Source organism: Haemorhous mexicanus, chromosome 16 (genome assembly GCF_027477595.1).
Source record: "Haemorhous mexicanus isolate bHaeMex1 chromosome 16, bHaeMex1.pri, whole genome shotgun sequence".
Taxonomy (NCBI): Eukaryota; Metazoa; Chordata; class Aves; order Passeriformes; family Fringillidae; genus Haemorhous; species Haemorhous mexicanus.
In genome coordinates this window covers 3,530,013-3,551,651 of record NC_082356.1, presented here as the reverse complement: position 1 = coordinate 3,551,651, position 21,639 = coordinate 3,530,013, and the positions used below count along the sequence as shown (strand labels likewise).

Below are 21,639 nucleotides of genomic sequence, written 5' to 3'. Positions count from 1 at the left end.
GGTCCTGCCCAGTCTGAACCCCTGCACACAGTGGATGGAGATAAAGTCCCTGTGGTACCCATGAAAGGTATTTTAGGAAAGACGGTTTGGATTAATCCCACCTCAGGCAAAGACAAACTCATCCATGGGATTGGTTTTGCTCAAGGACCTGGTTACACTTGGTGGGTAATGCAGAAAGATGGAGAAAGCCGTTGTGTACCACAGGGAAACCCAGTCTTCACTGAGAAGTGTGTGTAAGGTTTCATTGTGATGCAGATGGAAATAGAATAAGGGGTGGATAATGTCCTGGATTGCAAGGTAATTAATGTGTATATTCTATTTTCCATCTGTTAGAGGTGTGGCAGTTATCTTCTGTTAATTGGGCAGTTTTCTTTATCTCTTCCACAAACCAATCCTCCCTCTGGGAAATATCTTCTGTCCATGGGCCATTGAGTGTCACTGCATAAAATTGCTGATAAAATTACATCATCCCATTGGGAGATGCTCCACCCAGGGGGAGGAGCCAAGCATTCCTACCTGGACATAATCTGAGATTTTAGGACACCCAACCAGCCTTTTCCCACTGGATTACCACAGGAGCTGCTGTCTTCTCCACTGGATTCCCAGAGGAAGACCAGGCCCATCTACAGCACCCCTGGATCTTCAGAGGAAAACTCCACCCTTCTACAGGATCACTGCTCCAACAGAACCCCATCTGTCACTGCAGCCACCATTTAATGGGACTGCTGCCAACACCCTGACACACAGGGTGTCAGGTTGTGTTCTGACTCTGTCAGTGGTTTTTTTGTTGTCTGTATGATTGCATATGTCTTTTTAGTTTTCCTAGTAACGAACTGTTATTCCTATTCCCATATCTTTGCCTTTTAATTTCAAAATTGTAAGAATTTGGATGGAGGAGGTTTCCATTTTCCGTTTCAGGGGAGGTTCCTGCCTTTTTTAGCAGACACCTGTCTTGTCAAACCAAGACAGTTGGATACACAGAATTTTAGAGGCAGAATATCAATTTCGGCCATGGACACTAGGAGGTCAAGGACGGTTCTTTTCCATAGGAAGGAAAACACAGAACACTGGTGTTTCAGGGCCAGATGAAAGGCAGCAATCAGAGGCCAAGGCCAGGCAGATCTCTCTGTCCTGGCAGCTTTTGTCTGAAAGCAGCCCTTGGATATCGGGAGTTCTGGAGGTGGAATCCCAATTTCGGCCATTTCAGCATAGATATAAAGGATGGTTCTTTCCCACAGGAAGGAGAGCACAGAGCCCAAGTGTTTCAAAGGCAGAAGAGGAGACAGGTGGCTCCTGGGAGGCCAAGCCAGCCGGACCTGTTTGTTTTGGTAGCTTTCGTCACCGAGAAATCCTTGGATATACAGAATTTGGGGGGCTGAGTCTCAATTTCAGCCCTGGACATCCTGATGAAAAGGATGGTTCTTTTCCATTAGAAGGAAAGCACCGAGCCCCAGTGTTTCAAAAGCAGGTGAGAGGAAGCCCCCAAGAGGCCAAGGGCAGCCAGACCTGTCTGTCCTGGCAGCTTTCACCTGGGAGCAATCCTTGGATGGATGGAGTTCTGGAGGTGGAATCCCACTTTGGCCATGAGCACCTGGTCGAGGTGGATGGTTTTTCCATAGGAAAGAAAAGCACAAACTCCAAGAGTTTATGAAGAAGATGAGAGGTGGCCTCCCATGGGCCAAGGCAGCCAGAGCTGTCTTTCCTGGCACCTTTCATCTTTGCGAAGTCTTTGGACATCAGGATTTTTGGAAGTGGAATCTCAGTTTTGGTTGTGGGTGCCTGGAATGGAAGAAGAGTTCTTTTCATGAGGAAAGCTCAGAGCCCCAGTGTTTCAAAGGCAGATGAGAAACAGCCCTCAGGAAACCAAGGCCAGCCAGACTTGTATCTTCTAGCAGGCTTTGTCTGGAAGAAATCCCTGGATATGGGAATTCTGGAGGTGGATTCCCAACATTGGCCATGGGGACCTAGACATGAACAGTGCTTTTTTTCCCATAGGATAGAAAAGCACATGGTCCCAGTGTTTCAAAGGCAGAATAGAGGTGGGCTCAGGGTGGTCAAGCCAGCCAGGTCTGTCTGTCCTGGCAGATTGCATCTGGGAACAATCTGTGCATACAAGGAAATATGGAGAAGGAATCCCAATTTTTGCAATGGACACCTGGAAAGCGGGACAGTTCTTTCCATAGGAAGGAGAGCACAGAGCCCCAGTGCTTCAGGGGCTGATGAGAAGCAGGCCTCGACATGCCGAGGTCAGCCAGACCTGTCAGGTGGCCCCGAGAAGGCCAAGCCAGTCAAACAGTCAAGACCTCTTCCATGTTCCCTGGGTTCCATGGGGCCCCACAGTATCACAATGGTCTCCTTGGTTCCATGAATCCCTGTAGTGTGACAATATTCTCCTTGTCACAATGTTCCCCTTGCTTCTGTAGAGTCACAATGGATCTTTGCTTCCATGAGGTCTTGCAATGTCACAATGGCTCCTTGGTTCTATGGCCCCACGTCTTCATCCTTGACCATTGGTTCCATAGGGTCCCTGAGTTTCACAACTGTCTCCTTGATTCCATGAGGCACCAGAGTGTCACAATGGTCTCTGATTCCATGAGGTTCCATAGTGTCACTATGGTGTCCTTGGATCTGCATTGCCTCCATGGCCCCTTGGTTCCATGAGTTCTGTACTGTCAGCAATGGATTCTTTGTTCCAAAGGGGCCTTGATGTGTCCCAAGGGCTCCTTGGTTCCGTGACATTCCAAAGTGTCATGTATGGAAAATCACACAATGGAAAGCCAGTGTCAATAAAGGAGACAGAGGAGTCCTGCAACTTTATTCCAATAAATGGAAAGGGTCCACCAGGGCACACACCCACGGGGTTTTCTCTCTCGAGGTTCCAGAGGGTGCAGCCTCCTTTTATCCAAACTCCTGGCCACATGTTGCCCTCTTCCTGTCCCCATTGGCCAAGGTACTGGGAAGGTTCAGCCTTCCCAAACCATTTGTCACATTTTCCCCTCTTGAACCTGTCATTTTACCCCAAAGTTCATAAACTCAAGCTCGTGCAGACCCACGTGTCTGTTTCAGGAGCCAAGCTGTCTGGGCTCTGTAATAAAGTTCATGGAGACATTAAGACCATTTCAAAGATGTCAACACCAAAACCTTCACCCATCGAACTGTCTGTAAAGAATCTTCCCTATCAGTCACAATGGACTCCTCATTTCCATGGGGCCCCACTCTGTCACAAGGGCCCCTTGGCTCCATGAGGTTCCCCAGTGTCACCCTGGTGTCCTTGGATCCGCATTGTCACAACTGACCCACAGTTCCATGAGGTTCCCCAGTGTCACCATGGTCGCTGTCTGAGGCTGGATGAGATCAATGTCCTCAGACACCTTGGGATGAGCTGTCAATCAGTCACACAGTGGGGACAGCGCTGAGCCAGCCCTGACTGCCTGAGCAATCACAAATCCCACCTGAGGGGAGCCCCACAAAGGCCCAGGGGCTTAAAAACACAGAGCACAAGGTCAGCCCCTGGTATGGACCCTGCCTTCTCCTGGGGTTTGGGTCTCACCCACACTGGAACCCCAGGAACTTGGAGCCATATGCGTGTCCTTCTATAGAGCTTCTGTCTTTCTGTCTCTCTCTTTCCTCTCCTTCTAATGTTGTTTCTATGGAACATTTTTGGGTACCTCAACAACCTAATTGTTTAAAGGTTTCCAGGTTCAATGGGCCAAGTTAACGAAGTTCCTGCTATGATAAGTGTTTTATGTTGAACTGGATGTGACATTGAACCCTTTTCCAAAGTTTCTTAGATTTTTGTACTTTGCCAGTAAAGTTTTGTGTCATTTTGACCTCTTGAGAATATCTGGTTGGTGTTTCTCCTGTACACAAAACTTGAGTAAAGAAGCCTTTGGTCACCCCCAGCATTTGAGTGTTCTGGGGTGTCAGAGCCCCGCAGGCTCCCAACGGCCGCTTGTTTCCATGAGGCCCCGCTGTGTCACTCTGGCCCTCGGTTCCCTGATGATCTGGAGTGTCACACGGGTTGATGGCGTTTGTCCTTGCTGCCCCTCACATCCCCCTGCCCCACAAAGAGCCCCGAGCCAGCCGTGAGGGACAGGCCCTGCTGGCCCAGGCTGGGCTCAGGGCTTGGCCTTTCTGCTTCCTGCAGCCAAGCCAGGCCTTGCTCAGCATTGCAGTTCCCTGCCCAGAGCCTTGGGCTCCCTGCACTCCTGCCCTCAAGGATCTGCTCTCAGCACTCCCTGGGCAGCCTTTGGCATTCCCTGCCCTCCCTGGGGCCCAGCCATGCTCCAAGGCACGTGGAGTTTTGCTGCTGACTCCTTGAGCGGCTTCTTCATCCTTCTCTCAGTGCCTGAGGCTCCTGGACCCAGCCCCAAATCCACCGTGGGGCTGATTAAAATACAGAAAGCCCTCAGGACCTCTTTGTCTCCCTTCCATTGTCTTTGAGTCTCTGTTATAAATAAGAAGCTTGACTATGCCAATATTCAAGCAGCAATAAATTTATTAATTAATATGGTAAAGAATGAGCAACACAGTGCTGGGTACAGTGGGGGCAGTTTCCCTCCAACTCTACGCCAATAGTTGGGGCTTACAGGTATTTATAGGGGTACTCATAAGCTTTCTCAGCAGTTTCTATTCCAATTTTTTCTCATCAGCAGTTTCTATTTTCCAATTTTTACATCACAATTCTATACACTATTGTGATTTATTTTTTCTCAGGATACGTCCCAAAAAGGAGGATCTCCAGGTGGTGGTGGTAGTTTCCGAGATGTTGGTCCTGGTTTCCGCAAGAATAAAGACGAATCCCATCTGGTGAAGTCCAGCTCCCCAGATGTGGCTCCACCTTTTTAATTGCAATGACTATAAATCTCATAACAGTGATGTCCAGCTTCCCTTGGTCGAAATTATAAATCCTTGTGATGATGCTCATCTTCCTTTCTCAAGCTGTTTTTCTCTGTTTTGTTAAGGCATGAGATAAGCATATTTCCTTTATATAGATTCCAAAACTCTAGTTTCAAGGATACAAGCAATATTCCAAAATTATACTTCAAAAGGGTTATTTTTGCAGCACTCTTTAAGGCCTAACTACAAGCAAAGAGCAACATCCTTAATGCTTTAATTCAAATGCTCCTAAATCAACCAAGGTTAATTGCAAAGAAAAGAGAGGTTCAAAGGCCTTCTTCCCTGCTTTACTTTCCTCAGTTATTATTAGAATTCACAGCTGTCCCATTGTTGGCCTCCACACATACACAATCACTAATACACACATTGCCTGTATGTACCTGACACGAAACACAGCTTTGTATTTCACACTGAGGAGCACTCGGGAAATGTCACTGCAAGGGCAGTGTTGATCAGCCTGGTGCTTCCCCTGTGCTGTGCCTTACACCGCTGTTTTGTTTTATTCAGCTTTTAGAGCCTGCCTGTGAAGAGAAGCCTCCCAGGAGAGCAGAGGCTGCTGAAGGATCTGACATCCTCGCCCTAAGCAAGGGTTGGAACAGCACAGACTGCGGAAAAGATTCCACCTGGTCTCAGGGCAGAGAGAAAGCCAAAACAGTTTAACTTGGTATTTGGTGGTCCATGTCTGTATAAAAGAATGCTCTAAAATGTCAGCTTCCAATAAAATGTCCTAGGTTGAGGTTTCCTGTGCTGGTGAGAGTCTTTTAGACCCAGCCTTCTCCTGACCTCTCTGCTGTTGCAGTTCCATGGACAGAAGCTGTTGTCTCTTACCCCCTGCCATGGGCAGGCTGGTGTTCAGCCATCTCCAGGACAGCAGGGCCCCATCCCACGTCACTGTGACCTGGGAAGGCAAAATCCATCACTCCAAATGTTCCCCCTTGCTCCTTCTTGCCAGACATTTGACCCTGGCACGGGGGTTTGCTGCTGGTTGCTGCAGGAAAAGGGAAAACCCTGTGACATTTTGGGGCACATGGAACCAAGGAAACCCCTGTGGCACTGTGGGGCCTGATGGAACCAAGGGTCCTTTGTGACACAGAGGGGCCAACATGGAGCCAAATATCCCTTGTGACAGTTTGGGATCTCATGGAACCCATTGTTCATTGCAACAATGTGGACCCAAGGAGACCATGGTGTTGTTCATTGTTTATGGAAAGCTTTTGCATCAATCATGGAATCATGGAGCCCATTGTGACACAGTGGGCCCCATGGAACCAAGGGCCCATGGTGACACTTGGAACTAAGAATACCACTGTGGAGTACAGAACCTCATGGAACCAAAAGTCCATTGTCAAAGAGCAAGGCCCTTGGAACCATGGAGTCCAAAGGTCTAAGACATTTCCTGCACAGTTCTGCCTTGGGTAAGGGGAACATTATTGGTGGCAGCTTGGTCTCGGCACACACCTGAGGAGTGTGCCTGTTTTCAGTGGGGAAACTCAGGAGTTTTAGATTGCTTCAAAAACTACAAAAAATGAAAACCCCTCTTAGCCTGGGTGCAGCCAGCTCTCCAAGCACAGCAGGCTCCAGGGGAGTGAGGACAGACAGGATGTGCTGGGGAATGTGGAGCAAGGTTGTCCACACTGGGTCAGAGCTCAAGGTACAGCTTCTGTGAGCAGGCCAGAGCTGCTGAGGGGAGCAGCTGATCCTGATCCTGGGTCAATATCAATCACAGAATGCTGCAATGGTCTCTGCTCCAAAGAGAAGAGTAATAAAATACACCTTTTAAAACAGGAGCGCATATTTTTTAGAAGCTCTTTGAAATATTTCTCCATAACTGGAGTAGGAAACCTAGAAACCTGGGAGAGCCAAGGACACTGTGGCAACTTCAGGCCCAAAAAGTGCAAACAGGAAACAGAGGAGAGCAGACCAGGAGGATGGGACTTCATAACCTGAAGCTGTAATTGGACAACTTACCCCAATATGTAAATGGACCAAAACTTATAAAAGTGTGAAAATGTGTGACCCATCATCCATCTTGGGTGTACCCTCAGCTGGGCTCTTGTACTGCCCCAGGTGTACCCTTTGAAGGCCTTTTTAATAAATCCCTACTTTATTCCTGTAACACTGCCCAACCTCTGTTCTAGGCAGCCTCTCAAGGCATCAAGGCCTGGCTGGCTGGGCCACCTGGGGCCACCTGACAGGTCTAGCTGAGCCTGGCATGTCAAGGACTGCTGCTCATCAGCCCCTGGAACACTGGGGCTCTGGGCTCTCCTTGTGGTAAGAACTGTACTTCTCCTCCAGGTGTCCATGGCCAAAATCAAGATCCTTCCTCCAAATTTCCATATCTGCAAAGATTGTTCCCAGATGAAATCTGCAAGAACAGACAGATCTGGCTGGCTTGGCCACCCAGGGGCCACCTCTCATCTGCCTTTGAAACACTGGGACCAAATGCTTCTCTTTCTTATGGGGAAAAAGCACCTTTCACATCCAGGCACTCATGGCCAAAGTTGGGAATCCACCTCCAGAATTCCCTATATCCAGGAATTTCTCCCAGACAAAAGCTGCCAGGAGAGACGGGTCTGGCTGGCCTTGGTTTCTGAAGAGCTGGCTCTTGTCTGCCTTTGAAACACTGGGGTTCTGTGCTTTCCTTCCTAATGAAAAGAACTCTCTTTCCTGGCCAGGTGCCCACAACAAAAACTGAGATTCCACCTCCAAAATTCCCTATGTCCAAAAATTTCCCCCAGATGAAAGCTGCCAGGAGACACAGGTCTGGCTCTCTTAGGCCGTGGGTGGTCACCTCTCATATTTTTCCAAGAAACTTGGACTTTGCACTTTTCTTTCCTATGGGAAAAACCATCCAGCTCGACCAGGTGCCCATGGTCAAAACTGAGATTCCACCTCCCAAATTCCATATGTCCAAGGATTCCTCCGTGACAAAAGCTGCCAGGACAAGCAGGTCTGGCTGGTTTGGCCTCTCAGGAGTCTTCTCTCACCGCTTCAGCCCCTGAAACTCTTGGGCTCTGTGCTTTGCTACCTATGGAAAAGAATTGTCCTTGTCAAGGCAGAAATGGCCAAAATTTGGATTCCATCTGCAAAATTCCCTGTATCCAAGGGCTGCTTTCAGACAAAAACTGCCAGGACAGAGAGGTTTGGCTGCCCTTGGCCTGTGGTAGCTGCCTTTCATCTGGCCCTGAAACACTGGTGTTCCATGCTTTCCTTATTATGGAAAAGAACCGTCCTTCTCCTCCAGGCATCCATGGCTGAAACTGGTGTTCCATCTCTAAAATTCCCTATATCCAGAAATTGCTCCCAGAAAAAATCTTCTGTCTAATCTGGCTGCCCATGGCCTCTGGTGGATGCTGCTCATCTGCCCCTGGAACACTGGGGCTCGGTTGTTTCCTTCCTCTGGAGACCACTGTGACACTGTGAGGACCACGTGGAACCATGGACACCATTGTGACACTTTGGGACCATGGTGACACCGTGGGGCTTCTTGGAACCAAGAGACCACCGTGACACTGTGGGGCCTCGTGGAACCATGGAGACCATTAAGACCCTTCAGGGCCTTGTGTCACCAAGGGGCCACTGTGACACCTCAGGGCCTCATGGAAGCAAGGGCACCACTGGGACATTGTGGGGCCCTGTGGAATCAGGGGAACATGGAACAGCTCTGGCTGATTTGGCCTCCCAGGGGTGACCTGACAGGTCTGGCTGATCTTGGAATGTCAAGGGCTGCCTCTCATCTGCCCATGAACCACTGGGGTTCCATGCTTTCCTTCCTGTGTAAAAGAATTTCCTCTCTTCTCAGACACCCATGGAGAAAATTGGTACTCGCCCTAAAAAATTTCCTGTATGCAAGGCTATGTTGCAGACAAAAACCTGCCACCTCTGCCTGGCCTTGGCCTCTGGTGGTCACATCTCATCTGCCGCAGAAGCAACAGGGCTCTGTGTCTTCCTTCCTATGGAAAAGAACCAGCCTTCTTGACCTGGGGCCATGGCAGAAATTGGAATTTGGTTGCCAAAATTCCATCTATCCCAGGATTGCTCCCAGACAAAAGCTGCCAAGACAGACACCTCTGCCTGGCCTTGGCCTCTGGTGCTGTTCTTAGACTATGAGAAGAAGACTATGAGTGTTTTTATTTGCAAACACCTTGGAGAGGGCCCAAAGATCTCCCAAGCTGGGGCTTGCAGGCCTCAAGAACATAACCCATGGAGGTTGATGTGCCTGGTCCCAGTTGAGAAGAGACTGAGGAGAGAACAGGAGTGGCCTGGCAGGGCTTGAAGGGTGGATTCAGAAGTGGTGGAGCTTTTTCTCCATAGTGGGAAAGAGCCAGATAGAGAAATGATACCACAAATGCAGGTGGGGAGGCCCAGAGTGGACACAAGAGGAGAACCAGGCACCAGAGCAGGGCTGTGGTGCAACACATCCCCCAGAAGGAGCCTGGGTCAGCCCAAGGCTTTGTGTGGGCAGGCAGAGGCAGGCAGGAGGCAGAGCTGTCAGCAAAGGAAGGGGCCAGCCAGGTGGGGCAGCCGGGGGATGAGCACAGCCTGCAGGGACAGAGGCGCAGGGCAGGGACACCGTAGCACAGCCTGGGCTGCACAGGGCACAGGCATGGGCAGCAGCTGCCAGGCCCTGACAGAGCCAACTTGGGCAGCACTTTGGCCATGGCTGCTGGGCCTGGGCCTGAGCCAGGAGCAGGAGACAAGTGACCCTTGCAGGCCTGGGGGCTCACGGCCTCCTTGTCCCTGCTCAGCAGCCTGGCAGGGGCCGCCCCATGCTCCTGCCCTTGGCACTGCACATCCCCACATGCCAGTGCCCATCCCGGGAAGAGCCCTGAGCAAGGAGGGAGGGACAGGATCTGCCTGGCCAGGGGCTGGGGCTCAGGCCTTGGCCCTTTGCATTCCTGGAACACATCCAGCTTTGCTCAGCACCAGAGACACCTTTGCCTTGTTTGTCCCCAGCTGGCATCACTGCCTCCAGTGTTCTGCTCTAACTGGAACCTGGGGACGCTTTCTCAGTCGTGTCCCTCAGTGGGACCCATTAAAACTTCAAGAAACTTCAGAGTTTCAATTTAACTTTGAGTTGTTGAGTAGCTTTTTGAACACTCTCTCAGGGACTGAGTCTGTTGTAAACAACACCAAAGACATGAGAGGGTCATTAAAGTTTTCCTCGTCTAGTTATGGAGAAAGATCTCAAAGACCTTGTAAGAAATACACATTCCTATTTTAAAGGATGTATTTAATTTATTTCTCTTTAGAGCAGAGGTGATCCCAGCATTCTGTGACTGATATTGACCCAGGGTCTCTCCTCAGGAGCTCTGGCCTGATCACAGAAGCTGTGCCTTGAGCTGTGGGTGACACTGGGACATAGTGGGAGTGACGCTGGGGAGGACAGGGACAAACTGGGGACACTGGGGCATCCTGTGGATGACACTGGGGGGGAACTGGAAGGGACTGGGAATAAACTCAGGTGTATTGGGAGGGACTGGAGGGGCACTGGGGTTGTATTGGGTTCTGCTTGGGACGAACAGGTCTGTAATGGGGTTGTACTGGGAGGGACTGGAGGGGGTGAATGGGCTGTTCCTGCCTCCCCCGCTTCCCATTTACCGAGGCTCCCGCCTATCAGCGAACTGAGCCAATCAGCGCCGGAGATCGGTGCCTCGGGGGCGGTGCCTAGCATGGCCGCAGTCTTCTATTTCTAACTACAAATCCCATCATGCCCCGCGGCCCAATTGAGCCCCATTGGAGCTGGGACTACAACGGCCGTCATGCCCCGCGCTCCACAGACATACCACCCCCCCCCCGGGGTCCGCCCCCATCTGTCCCATAAGTGTCCCCCAGACACTCCAGGATCTCTCCGTGCCCCCTGAGTGCCCCCTGAGCGCCCATTCGGGACCCCCCTAAAGCGTCCCCGGAACCCCTGAGTGCACCCGCACCCACAGCTGCCCGGCATAGCCATTTCTGGGAATTCATCTCATCTCATCTCCCGCGGCCCCAGAGCCCCTCAGAACACAGTCCCCCGCCTAAAATTCCTGCCGCGCCCAGCGCCCATAAAAGCACGGATAGAGCTCCCTGAGCTCCCCCCCAAGGGGTCCCGAGCCGCTTAAGCTTCCCCGAGGACCTCAAGTCGCGGCTTGGACGCAAAAGTATCCCCCAACATCGTGTTCGAGCCACTTCCGGGACTACAGCTCCCATCATGCTCCGCTATTCCAGCAGGGACTTTATCTCCCGTCATGCACCGTGCCCCGGCGAGAGCCATTGCAGCTGCGTCTCGAACTCCCGTGATGCTCCGCGGCCCTGTTAAACCGAATGATACCCGCTCCTACAACTCCCATCACCCCCCGCGCCCCAGAGAGCCCCGTTCGAGCACCCCAAGGGCCCGCCCGGACCCCGAAGGGCCCCAAATTCTCCTCCCTGACCTCCAAGGGCTCCCCTGGACCCCCAAGTGCTGCCCCGGACCCCGAACTGTCCCTCAGAATCCCTGAGTGCCCCTCCAAGTTCTCACCCGGCTCCCCCAAGTGTCCTCCAGACCCTCAAGTTCTCTCTGAATTCCCTCCCCAGACCTAAAACAGCCCCAAATGTGCCCCAGAAATGTCTCCAGGCACCCCAAAGTTCCTCCCCTTGACACTATCGGAGAAAAAGATGATAAAAATGATGCCAAAAGGACTACAAATATTACTAGTTTCCATAAAGCGGGAGAAATATATAGCCAATAGACATGAATTAATTAAGGAAATTGTGTTACTTATAAACAATTGTTATGAATTGAAGCAAACTCCAATAAGCTTAGTCCAATTGGAATTTATTAATTACAGCAAGCAAGGCATAAGCAAAATCAGCGCTGGGCGACAGGGGAGCCTCCGCTGGCCAAGGACTGCCGCACCCACTGTTCGATACAGTCTAACTTTTATACTGTATCTCTTCTCGTTGGGGACGTGTCCAGAAAGTTCTCTGCGCATGCGTCTTCTTGGTGCTAAGGGGTCCTCCTCTGCTGGTCGTTGTCTGATGAAGGCTGCTAGTCCTCCCAGGTCGTCCTCCGGTCGACTCCTCCTCATCTAGTGGTCATACCTAAAATTCTAGAAGTTATGGTTTATTGAGCATTTATTAAGCAAAAAATATTTTAAGCAAGCATTTATTAAGCAAAAATATACTTGTGATTGTATGCGGTTTTGGTTACACGTGGTTTTAGGTCTAAGTGTTTTATTCCCTCTATCTTTAGCACTTTAGTGAACAGAACATGAACAAAACACACCAGGTTCCACCACACAATGACCAATAAATTTTTGGTTGCTAAAAATGTATGGATTTTTAAATATAAATATTGAAATTTGGTAATAGAGACATAGAATAATACTAATATAAATAAAAAATAATTATAATTTTAGTAATTCAATGCATTTTTTTTTTAAGGCAAAATGTATAATTTTTTTATGCTTTGGGATGTCAGTCTGTAAGAGAGTCCAAAGATCCCTCATTTGCCTCACAACCACCATCGAGGATGGAGATTGAAGTCCTTCCCAAGGACTGAGACTGAGATCCTTAAAATTCTAACAGGGGGGCTGGGCTGACTGAAGCGGGATGTCTGCCATTGGGAGCGGGATGTTTCCCATAGGAACCAGTCCTGAAACCACGGGCCCCGCTCACTGCTGGCACCGGTTTGTCCTGTTCAGAACTGGACTGTCTGTACCTGTGAGAGAGTCTGTCTGAAATATCCTCCAATCTGCCTCACAACTGTCACTGAGAGATCGCTCAGAAGACCCCCTTTGTCCCATTCCTGGCCCTACAGTGGAAAGTTCCCCGCCAAGCCAGGGGCTCTAAGACCTGAAGGAATTGCTAAGTTACTGTTTCCACAGGTGCATTTTTCTGCATGCTACACTGAGCCCAATGAGAAGAAGGGGGCACTGAGCCCTTTTTGCAACAATAGCCTTGGAAGCTGTCCCACCTCTTGGCCTGGCTGAACTTCTCCTGAGCTTTTGAGTGGTCTCCCACAGAAGACCCCTCTCGTTCATCTGCAAGCACTGTGACAGACAAGCTGAGATGACAGAAGCCTCTCCACCAGAGAAAAACCTGAGAAATCCCCACGTGAGAAAGGCCGCTCCTACACTCCCCAAGGACTGGGACTGAAGCCCCCAGCCCGGGGAGGTGCGCGGGGGAGGCGAGCTGACCAAAGCAAGATGGATGTTGCAGGTGTGGGCATTGGACCACGAAAACAATAGCCCTTGCCCACTGATATAAACTGTGTGTACCCCTTTTCCAAATACCATTATTTTACCATATGATACAATAGATTCAGTTTTGAAATAATCCCCCTCCCCCCTCAACAAAAAGTGTATAATTGGAGTCCAGATGGACTGCATCTCGGAGATCTCCCCAACGTAACAGGCAGATCCTCAACTGGACTGGACCTAAGGACTTTGTCTCTACGTTTGGTAGCTCTATTCCCCTTTTTCTTTCTCTCTCTCTTTCTCTGTCTTTCTCTCCCTTAATCCCTCCATCGCATTTTGCTGTGGTCATTCAATAAAGGTGCATTTGTTTGGATTATTGCTGCAACACCCCCCTGTACCGTGTTGGTTCTTTTTGCACCCTGAGATCCCTTACGAACCATCATGAAACCCATTCATAGGGACGGATCGTGACAACCTGTTCTCAAGGGACTCATTCCCAACTGTCCTGTACCTGTTCCCTCGATGTGCCGTCCTGCTCCCCTCCCGGTGGTAGATTATAAAAGACCCCAAGTTAACCAAAGACTTTGAGATTCTCCCCGAGGTTTCAAGATGGATCTGTTGGCCGGACCACGAGGATTTCGTGTCTATGTTGGTAGCTATTCACCTCCCCCCCCTTTCTCTCTCTCTCTGTCCTTTATCTCCTTTCTAATCCTTCTATCACATCTGCTCTGGGCACTCAATAAAAGGTGCATTTGTTTTGGTTAATACTGAAAGTCCCCTGCTGTGTGTGTTTGCACTCTGAGATCGGTAAAACGAACCATCAGGACCCCCCTTGTCCCAGCGGATCGTGACACGGCCTGATGGGGTTGCTGCCCACAGCACGTGAACGTGATCTTCTTGGTGGTGGCTACAGTGGTTCATCTGGTCTTGCTTTCCGATCTCCCTATCCTAGAATTACCTATGCCACCTGCTTTTCTCATACTGTGGTTCTCTGTAATTCCTTAATTAGTCAGCCCTTATTAAGTTCACTCTTGGAATAGGGGAATATCAGCTCCCCATCATATCGAGTGCATTTGAATGCACTTGAATGCATTTTGCCTGCATTCAAAATATGGTCCCTGTTTTTGATTTACTGTGGAATCTCTGTTTGTATTTTCTGCCTCTGTTGAGGTTGGGATTGAAGGTACTTGAGATGATATTTCAGACTCAGGTATTCATTGTTTCTTATCAGTGAAACAGCCTCACAACCATGAGTTCTGCAGCCTTTCATTAGCAAGGCACAAAATGGCTCACTGTCTCTTGTTACAAGGCCTGGATGGTACCAAGGAGACCATGGTGATACTGGGGATCCAAGAGACCGTGGTGACACCATGGAAACTCATGGAACCGTGGGCATTGTGACACAGCAAGGCTTCATGGAACCAAGAGTCAACTGCGACTCTACCAAACCTCATGGAACCAAGGGCCCATTGTGACACTGAAGAACTTCAGGGAACCAAGAGTCGCTTGTGACACGGGGGGTACTCATGAAACCATGGAGACCATTTTGAAACTTCAAGGCCTGATGGAAGCAAAGGGTCATTCTGGCACTTCTGAGCCTTGGAACCAAAGGGACCATAGTGACACAGTGGGGCTCTGTGGAACCAAGGGGCCACGGTGACATTGGGGAGCGTCATTGAACCAACTGTCCATGGTGACACTGCAGGGCCTGATGAAATCATGGACACCATTGTGACACTACAAGGCATCATGGAAGCAAGGGGCCACTGTCACACTATGGGGCCTCTTGGGGCCCAGGGGCAGTTGTGATACCATGGAAATTATGGCAATAAGTGGCACCATGAAACCAAGGAGACCCTTGTGACACTACAGGAACCCATGGCACTAAAGATCCATGGAACAGTGCAGGACACATGGAATCGAGGGGACATTGTGATGCTGTAGAACCAAAAGGCCCCATTGTGACACTGTGGGCCCCCATGGATCCAAAGGTCCAGTTTGACATTGCAGGGCCTCATGGAATCCTGGAGACCACTGTGAAACTTTGAGGCCTTGTTGAATTAAGTGGCCCTGCAGGTCCTCATGGAACCAGTGAGACCCCTTAGAACCAAGGGTCCATTGTGACCCTGTGGTACCAAGGTGTCGTGGGTTGACCCAGGCCAGATGCCAGGCATCCATGAGAGCTGCTCGCTCACTCCCCTCTGCAGGACAGAGAAAATTTAATAAAGGGCTCATGGGTTGAGATAAGGACTGGGAGAGATCACTCATCAAATACTGTCCTGGGAAAAACAGGCTTAGCTTAGAGATATGAAATTCGTTTATTACTAACAAACTCAGAGCAGGAAAAGGGGAAATAAAATAAGCCCCTCTCCTCCCTCCTTCCAGCTCTACCTCCTACCCCAGCAGTGCAGGGAGACAGGGAAAGGGGGTTATGGTCAGTTCATCACCCATGGCTTCTGCCCTTGCTCACGGAGAGGGGTGGTTCCCCTGCTGCACCGTGGGTCCCTCCCGAGGGAGGCAGTTCTGCAGGAACTTCTCCAATGTGAGTCCATTTCAGGGGCAACAGCCCTCTGCAAACTGCTGCAGTGTGAGTCCATCCCAGGGACAGCAGTCCTTCCCAAACTGCTGCAGCATGGGTCACTCTTCCATGGGGTGCATTCCTCCAAGGACAGGCTGCTCCAGCCTGGGAGCAGGGGCCCTCTCTCCATGGCTCTCCTACAGGGTGTCTGGGTCTCCAGTGCCTGAAACACCTCCTCCCCCTCCTTCTGCACTGACCTTGATGTCTGCAGAGTTGTTCTTCTCACATGTCTTCCCTCTGCTCTTTTCTGACTGGAGTTAAAACTGCACGACAATCTCTATTTTAGTTTCTTTTTAAATCTGTTATCACTGAGGCGCTACCACCGTTTGTAACTGGCCCAGCCTTGGCCAGCAGCAGGTCCATCCTTGAAGCCATCAGGGATTGGCTGTGCCAGACACGGTGGAAGCTTCCAGCAGCTTCTCACAGGAGCCATCCCTGTGCCCCACCACTGCCAAAAACTAGGCCATGGTACCAAGGGGCTGTTGTGACTCTGGGGGGCCACATGGAACCAAGGAGCCACGGTGACACTGTGGGACCTCATGGAACCAAGGAGCCACGGTGACACTGTGGGGCCTCATGGAACCAAGGAGCCACGGTGACACTGTGGGGCCTCATGGAACCAAGGAGCCACGGTGACACTGTGGGGCCACATGGAACCAAGGAGCCACGGTGACACTGTGGGGCCACTGGAACCAAGGAGCCATTGTGACACTGTGGGGCCTCATGGAACCAAGGGGCAAGGGTGACACTGTGGGGCCTCATGGAACCAAGGAGCCACGGTGACACTGTGGGGCCTCATGGAACCAAGGAGCCACGGTGACACTGTGGGGCCTCATGGAACCAAGGGGCCATTGTGACACTGTGGGGCCTCATGGAACCAAGTAGCCACGGTGACACTGTGGGACCACTGGAACCAAGGAGCCACAGTGACACTGTGGGGCCACATGGAACCAAGGAGCAAGGGTGGCACTGTGGGGCCTCATGGAACCAAGGAGCCACGGTGACACTGTGGGGCCTCATGGAACCAAGGAGCCACGGTGACACTGTGTGGCCTCATGGAACCAAGGGTCAAGGGTGACACCACAGGGCTTGGTGGAACCCAGGTTCAATGTGACACTGCGTGGCTTCATGGAGCCAAGGAGAGCACTGTGACACTATGGAACCTAATGGAATTATCAGAAACGATACAACTTCTGGTTTCTTTTAACGTAACTTCAGTCAGGGGTTTGTTTGCCCAGGTAGAGGGGAATTGAAGTTTCTCTTCAAAAGACTCTGCTCACCAAGGCTGGGTGAGGCCTGATGAGCTTAACATCTACAGATTGGGAGTGGCCAGAAGATGAACAGGAGGTAAATGAACATTAATGAACATCACCCCCAGTGTGCAGAGACACCTGGTCTGGGAAAAGATTGAGAAGGGAATCAAAGAATGAGGACTTAATTGACATCAAAGGCGAACGGATCAATCAGCAATAGCAGATGGAATACTAAGAATTGGATAATTTAAGAGCAAAGAACATTAATTTCTTTGGGTTTTTTCTGTATAAATATGTGAGAAGTGTAGTAAAGAACAATGTGTGATGGAATGATTTTCACTGTGGAATCCGGACACGTGTGGATGGAATAATTTCTATTGCATGTGATGGCCGCAATGACATCCTGGCAAGAATAAAGTAATGCCTAAATTCTGTAAGGTGTTGTTGGAGTTTCTGTTTTTCATGCAGTTTCAGTGTCAGTCCAGTGAGGTCCATCACCAACACAGGCTCTTTCTGGACTCTTTAGAGAAGAGAACCGGAGGCCACGATTGCACAAACCTCTCAGAGACTCCCAGGCAAAAGCAAAACCCAAAGTCCCTCGGAGCATTAAGGAGCCCCCAGGGCCATTCCTGAGCAAGGCTCCCCAGGGACTCCTTCCAGCAGATCCCTGAGGCCACTGGGATGTAGGGCAGGGGGGATGCTGAGGGCAGGACAAGGGGCTGACAGTGCCCAGCCTGGCTGGGGCTGTGCCAGGAGGCCCCAGTGCCTCAGGACAAGGTGTCTCCTCCCAGCCCTTGGTGGCACAGACCCTGCTGTGCCCAGGGCACCAAGACTTGGCTTCTCCTGGGCACTGCAAGCCCTGCCAGGGCCCTTGGCCATGTCCAGCACAGCTTGTCCTGTGTTGCTGTCCCACAGCTGCTGCTGTGTCCCTTCAGGCTGCACACTCTGATCTCACTGCTCCAGGCTCTGCCCTGCCACTGCCAGCCCTGCCCTGACCTCTGCCCACCCTCATCCTCTGTGTCTGGGGACACACATACATGCACTGAGCTCATCCCCCTCCTTCTGGGTGCTGCTCCTGCCACAGCACTGCCCTGGGAGGGTTCATTCCTCACAGGAGCTGCTGTGTTTGTACTGGAGCATTTTATAGCTCTGCTTCTGCCTCTCTGGCAATTGTCTCTTCAAAGAGCTCTCCAAGGAAAAGATTCATTCAATTGTGGAATAGCAGAGGTGGGAAGAGCCCCCTGAGCCCCCTTGGCCTGGGTGTGGCTGGGATGGAGTTCCCTTTGCCCAGAGCACCCCTGTCCTGCTGTGCTTGGCTCTTGTGGCTGCAGCAGGGCTGGTCCCAGCCCAAGGCTTTGGCTGTCCCTGAGCAGGGCTCGCCCCACATGAGGCTTTTCTGCAACCTGCTCCCCCAGTGGGCTGGGGGTGGGCAGGTGTTCCTGGGGGCACAGGGATGGGACAGCTTGGCTGGACTGACCCAAGGGCTCTTCCATTCCCTGTGATGTCCAGATCAGCAAGGAAATGAGGGGGACAAGAAGGTCTCTGGATTTTCTGTGTTAATACATTTGTCTTCCAAAGCAACCACTACAGGTGCTGAACTCTTGTTTTCCCATGGTTTTCTTTGCTTCTGCATTTGGCCTTTGCTTTTTGGTCCCTCCAGTATTAATCTCTCTTTATGATGACCCCCAATGTTTTCACCTTATTTTCTCCTGTCTTCTGATGAAGGAGGGACAGTGACAGAGACACCTGGTTGTCACTTGATGGCCAGAGGGGTTTAACCACAGTCACCCTGCCCAACTCTTCTCTTATGGGCACAGCCAGAAATGTCAGGGCTCTGCCAGGTGCCCACCCCTGAGCTGGGCTCATGCCCTCCTCCCAGCCCCAGGGCTGCCCAGGGACACGAGTCCTTCCCTTGCACACACACACAGAGTTCATTGCAGCACGGGCAGGGGCTCCCTGGGCTCTGCTGCCACTGCCAGAGCCTGGCAGGGACCTCAGCCCTGCGGGTGTCACCCTGCCCTGCTCTGCCCTGCCTGAGGTGCCCCACGGCCAGAGGGATGGACACAGGGAGCTCTGTGCTCAGGAGCTCGTCCCAGCCCTGCACTCAGGGGTTCCCAGGGGATGTTACTCTCTGGAAAGTCCAGGAGCAGCTGAAGGAGTTTGTGCTCACTGGGTTTATGTCCCCTCACACACACAGGATGTTCAGGGCTGTGGAGTGTCCGTGCACTGCAGACACAGACTCCTGACCCGGGCACTTGATGTCCCTCCATGGAGAGAAGAAGAACCTCTGTGACCTGGGGTGAGAGGCCACTGCTGTAGCAGTGCTGGCTTTGCACTGCTGGGACAGCCCCCACCCTGATCACTGCCACACTTCTGCTGGGCACTGCTGGTTTCCTCTGCAGGGCACTGTGCTGGGCACATCCCTGAGAGTAACTGGAAAGGAGATTGAAGCTTTCAGGCCCTGCACTGGGGAGATGCCCTTGCATGATGGAAATGCTGCTGCAGAGCCCAGCTCTGTCCCAGCAGTGCCCACAACCTGTCCCTGCCTGCAGTCCCTGGACAGGCACACAGCAGGACAGGGACTGAGCTGGCAGAGCCCTGAGGCCCTAAACCAGCACAGGGGTTCTGAAGGGGAGTGTGGCAGTGAAGGAAGGGGAGATTATGGAGGAGAAGCCCTGGGGCTCCCTGGCAGTGAGGAGCACTGGGGTTCCATTTTCTCCTCCAGCTCTGCCCAGAAGCACCAACTCTACAGCTCCAGAAAAGCCAGGGAAGAAAGATGTCAGGCACACATGGCAATACACAATTCTTCAGTGTAGTAGTAGAAGTACAGCTCCTGGTTTATACAGTCACTGGGTGCCACTGGAAAAACAAACACTGAATTTAAAATGTATAATCAAAGATTTTGGTGTGAACAAATTCTCAAAAGTATAACAACTGTGCCAGCAGTAAAAAATGCATGGCACAGAACGAGCATAAATATGTAACATCATAACAGCTATGCAGGAGAATGACTATTTATTGCTACTGAAAACCATCTGTGATCATTTTCCTCAAGGCAGCCTTGAGCTCCTGGTTCCTCAGGCTGTAGATGAGGGGGTTCAGGGCTGGAGGCACCACCGAGTACAGAACTGACACTGCCAGATCCAGGGATGGGGAGGAGATGGAGGGAGGCTTCAGGTGAGCAAATGTGCCAGTGCTGAGGAACAGGGAGACCACAGCCAGGTGAGGGAGGCAGGTGGAAAAGGCTTTGTGCCGTCCCTGCTCAGAGAGGATCCTCAGCACAGCCCTGAAAATCTGCACATAGGAGTAAACCATGAACACAAAACAACCAAAGGCTAAAGAGGCAACAACTACAATAATTCCATGTTCCCTGAGTTTGGAGTGTGAGCAGGAGAGCTTGAGGATGTGTGGGATTTCACAGAAGAACTGGCCCAGGGCATTGCCATGGCACAGGGGCAGGGAAAATGTATTGGCTGTGTGCAGCAGAGCATTGAGAAAGGCACTGGCCCAGGCAGCTGCTGCCATGTGGGCACAAGCTCTGCTGCCCAGGAGGGTCCTGTAGAGCAGGGGTTTGCAGATGGACACGTAGCGGTCATAGCTCATGACTGTGAGCAAGGAAAATTTTGCTGTGGGGAAGAAGAAAACTAGAAATAGCTGTGCAGAACATCCTTTGTAGGAGATGTTCCTGGTGTCCCAGAGGGAATTGTGCATGGCTTTGGGCACAGTGGTGCAGATGGAGCCCAGGTCAGTGAGGGCCAGGTTGAGCAGGAAGAAGAACATGGGCGTGTGCAGGTGGTGGCCGCAGGCTACGGCGCTGATGATGAGGCCGCTGCCCAGGAGGGCAGCCAGGGAGATGCCCAGCAAGAGGCAGAAGTGCAGGAGCTGCAGCTGCCGCGTGTCTGCCAGTGCCAGCAGGAGGAAGTGGCTGATGGAGCTGCTGTTGGACATTTGCTCTGTCTTGGCATGGGGGTCTGTAGAATAAGTAATCATGCAATACTTCAGTTTGTGGAGAATTTCAAATATCCCAGCACAGCCTGGGGGCACTTTCCCTCCACTGCCTGCCCAGGGCTCTGCTACCTGGAGCTGTCCCTGCCAGCAGCTGCTCCCTGTGCCCAGGACTGGGCCATGTCAGTGCTGCCTGAGCGCAGCTCAGCCCTGGGGGCTCAGCTCTGCCCTGCAGACCCCTCCCAGCTCTGGCACTGCCCAAGGGCAGCTCTGGCTCTGCAGGCTCTGATGGGAATGTCAGAGCAATCCTGAAAAGGACTGGAAAAGCGATGCTGATGCTGCCCTAAGGAACCCTGTGCTGATTTCTGGCACTGCCTGGTATATTCAGATCTCAGAGAATTTTTTTTTTTTTTTAATAATTTTTCTCTGTCTAAAGTGAGACAGGAATATCTAAGTGCATTTTTCTATCCAGGCATCCCAGAGAAATGGATTAATAAAGCAGGATTTTTTTGTTTTATGCAGACCCTGCCTTGCTGTGCTTATCATTTAATCTACCAGGAAATACCCTGGAGATCAGTGTCATGCTGGGAGCATCCCTTAACAATGTAGCATCCTCACCACACAACAGAAACTCTTCCAAGCCTTACCAGCTGTCTCCTCCCACCCAGATCTGGTCCCACAGTGCTTAGAGCAGCTGCCAGGGCTGTCCCGGGCAGGCAGCAGAGTCCCTGCCCCAGCAAAGTGCCCTGGGCTGCAGGACCCTGCTCTGCAGGACAGCCCTGGGCACCCCTGGCTGCTCTGCACA

The 21,639-nt window shown here is 51.4% G+C and overlaps 2 protein-coding genes across 2 annotated transcripts in view; both read right to left on the bottom strand.

Annotated features, from left to right (window-relative positions):
- Positions 1 to 21,639, bottom strand: part of LOC132334576 (serine/threonine-protein kinase pim-1-like) — a 160,764-nt gene that overhangs the window by 77,202 nt on the left and 61,923 nt on the right. The window lies entirely within an intron of this gene.
- Positions 19,669 to 20,456, bottom strand: LOC132334507 (olfactory receptor 14J1-like; the record flags this gene model as incomplete). Its single annotated transcript, XM_059860621.1, has 2 exons — positions 19,669 to 19,722; positions 19,995 to 20,456. Coding segments are annotated over 2 exons (516 nt in total), but the record flags the coding sequence as incomplete, so codon positions are not given.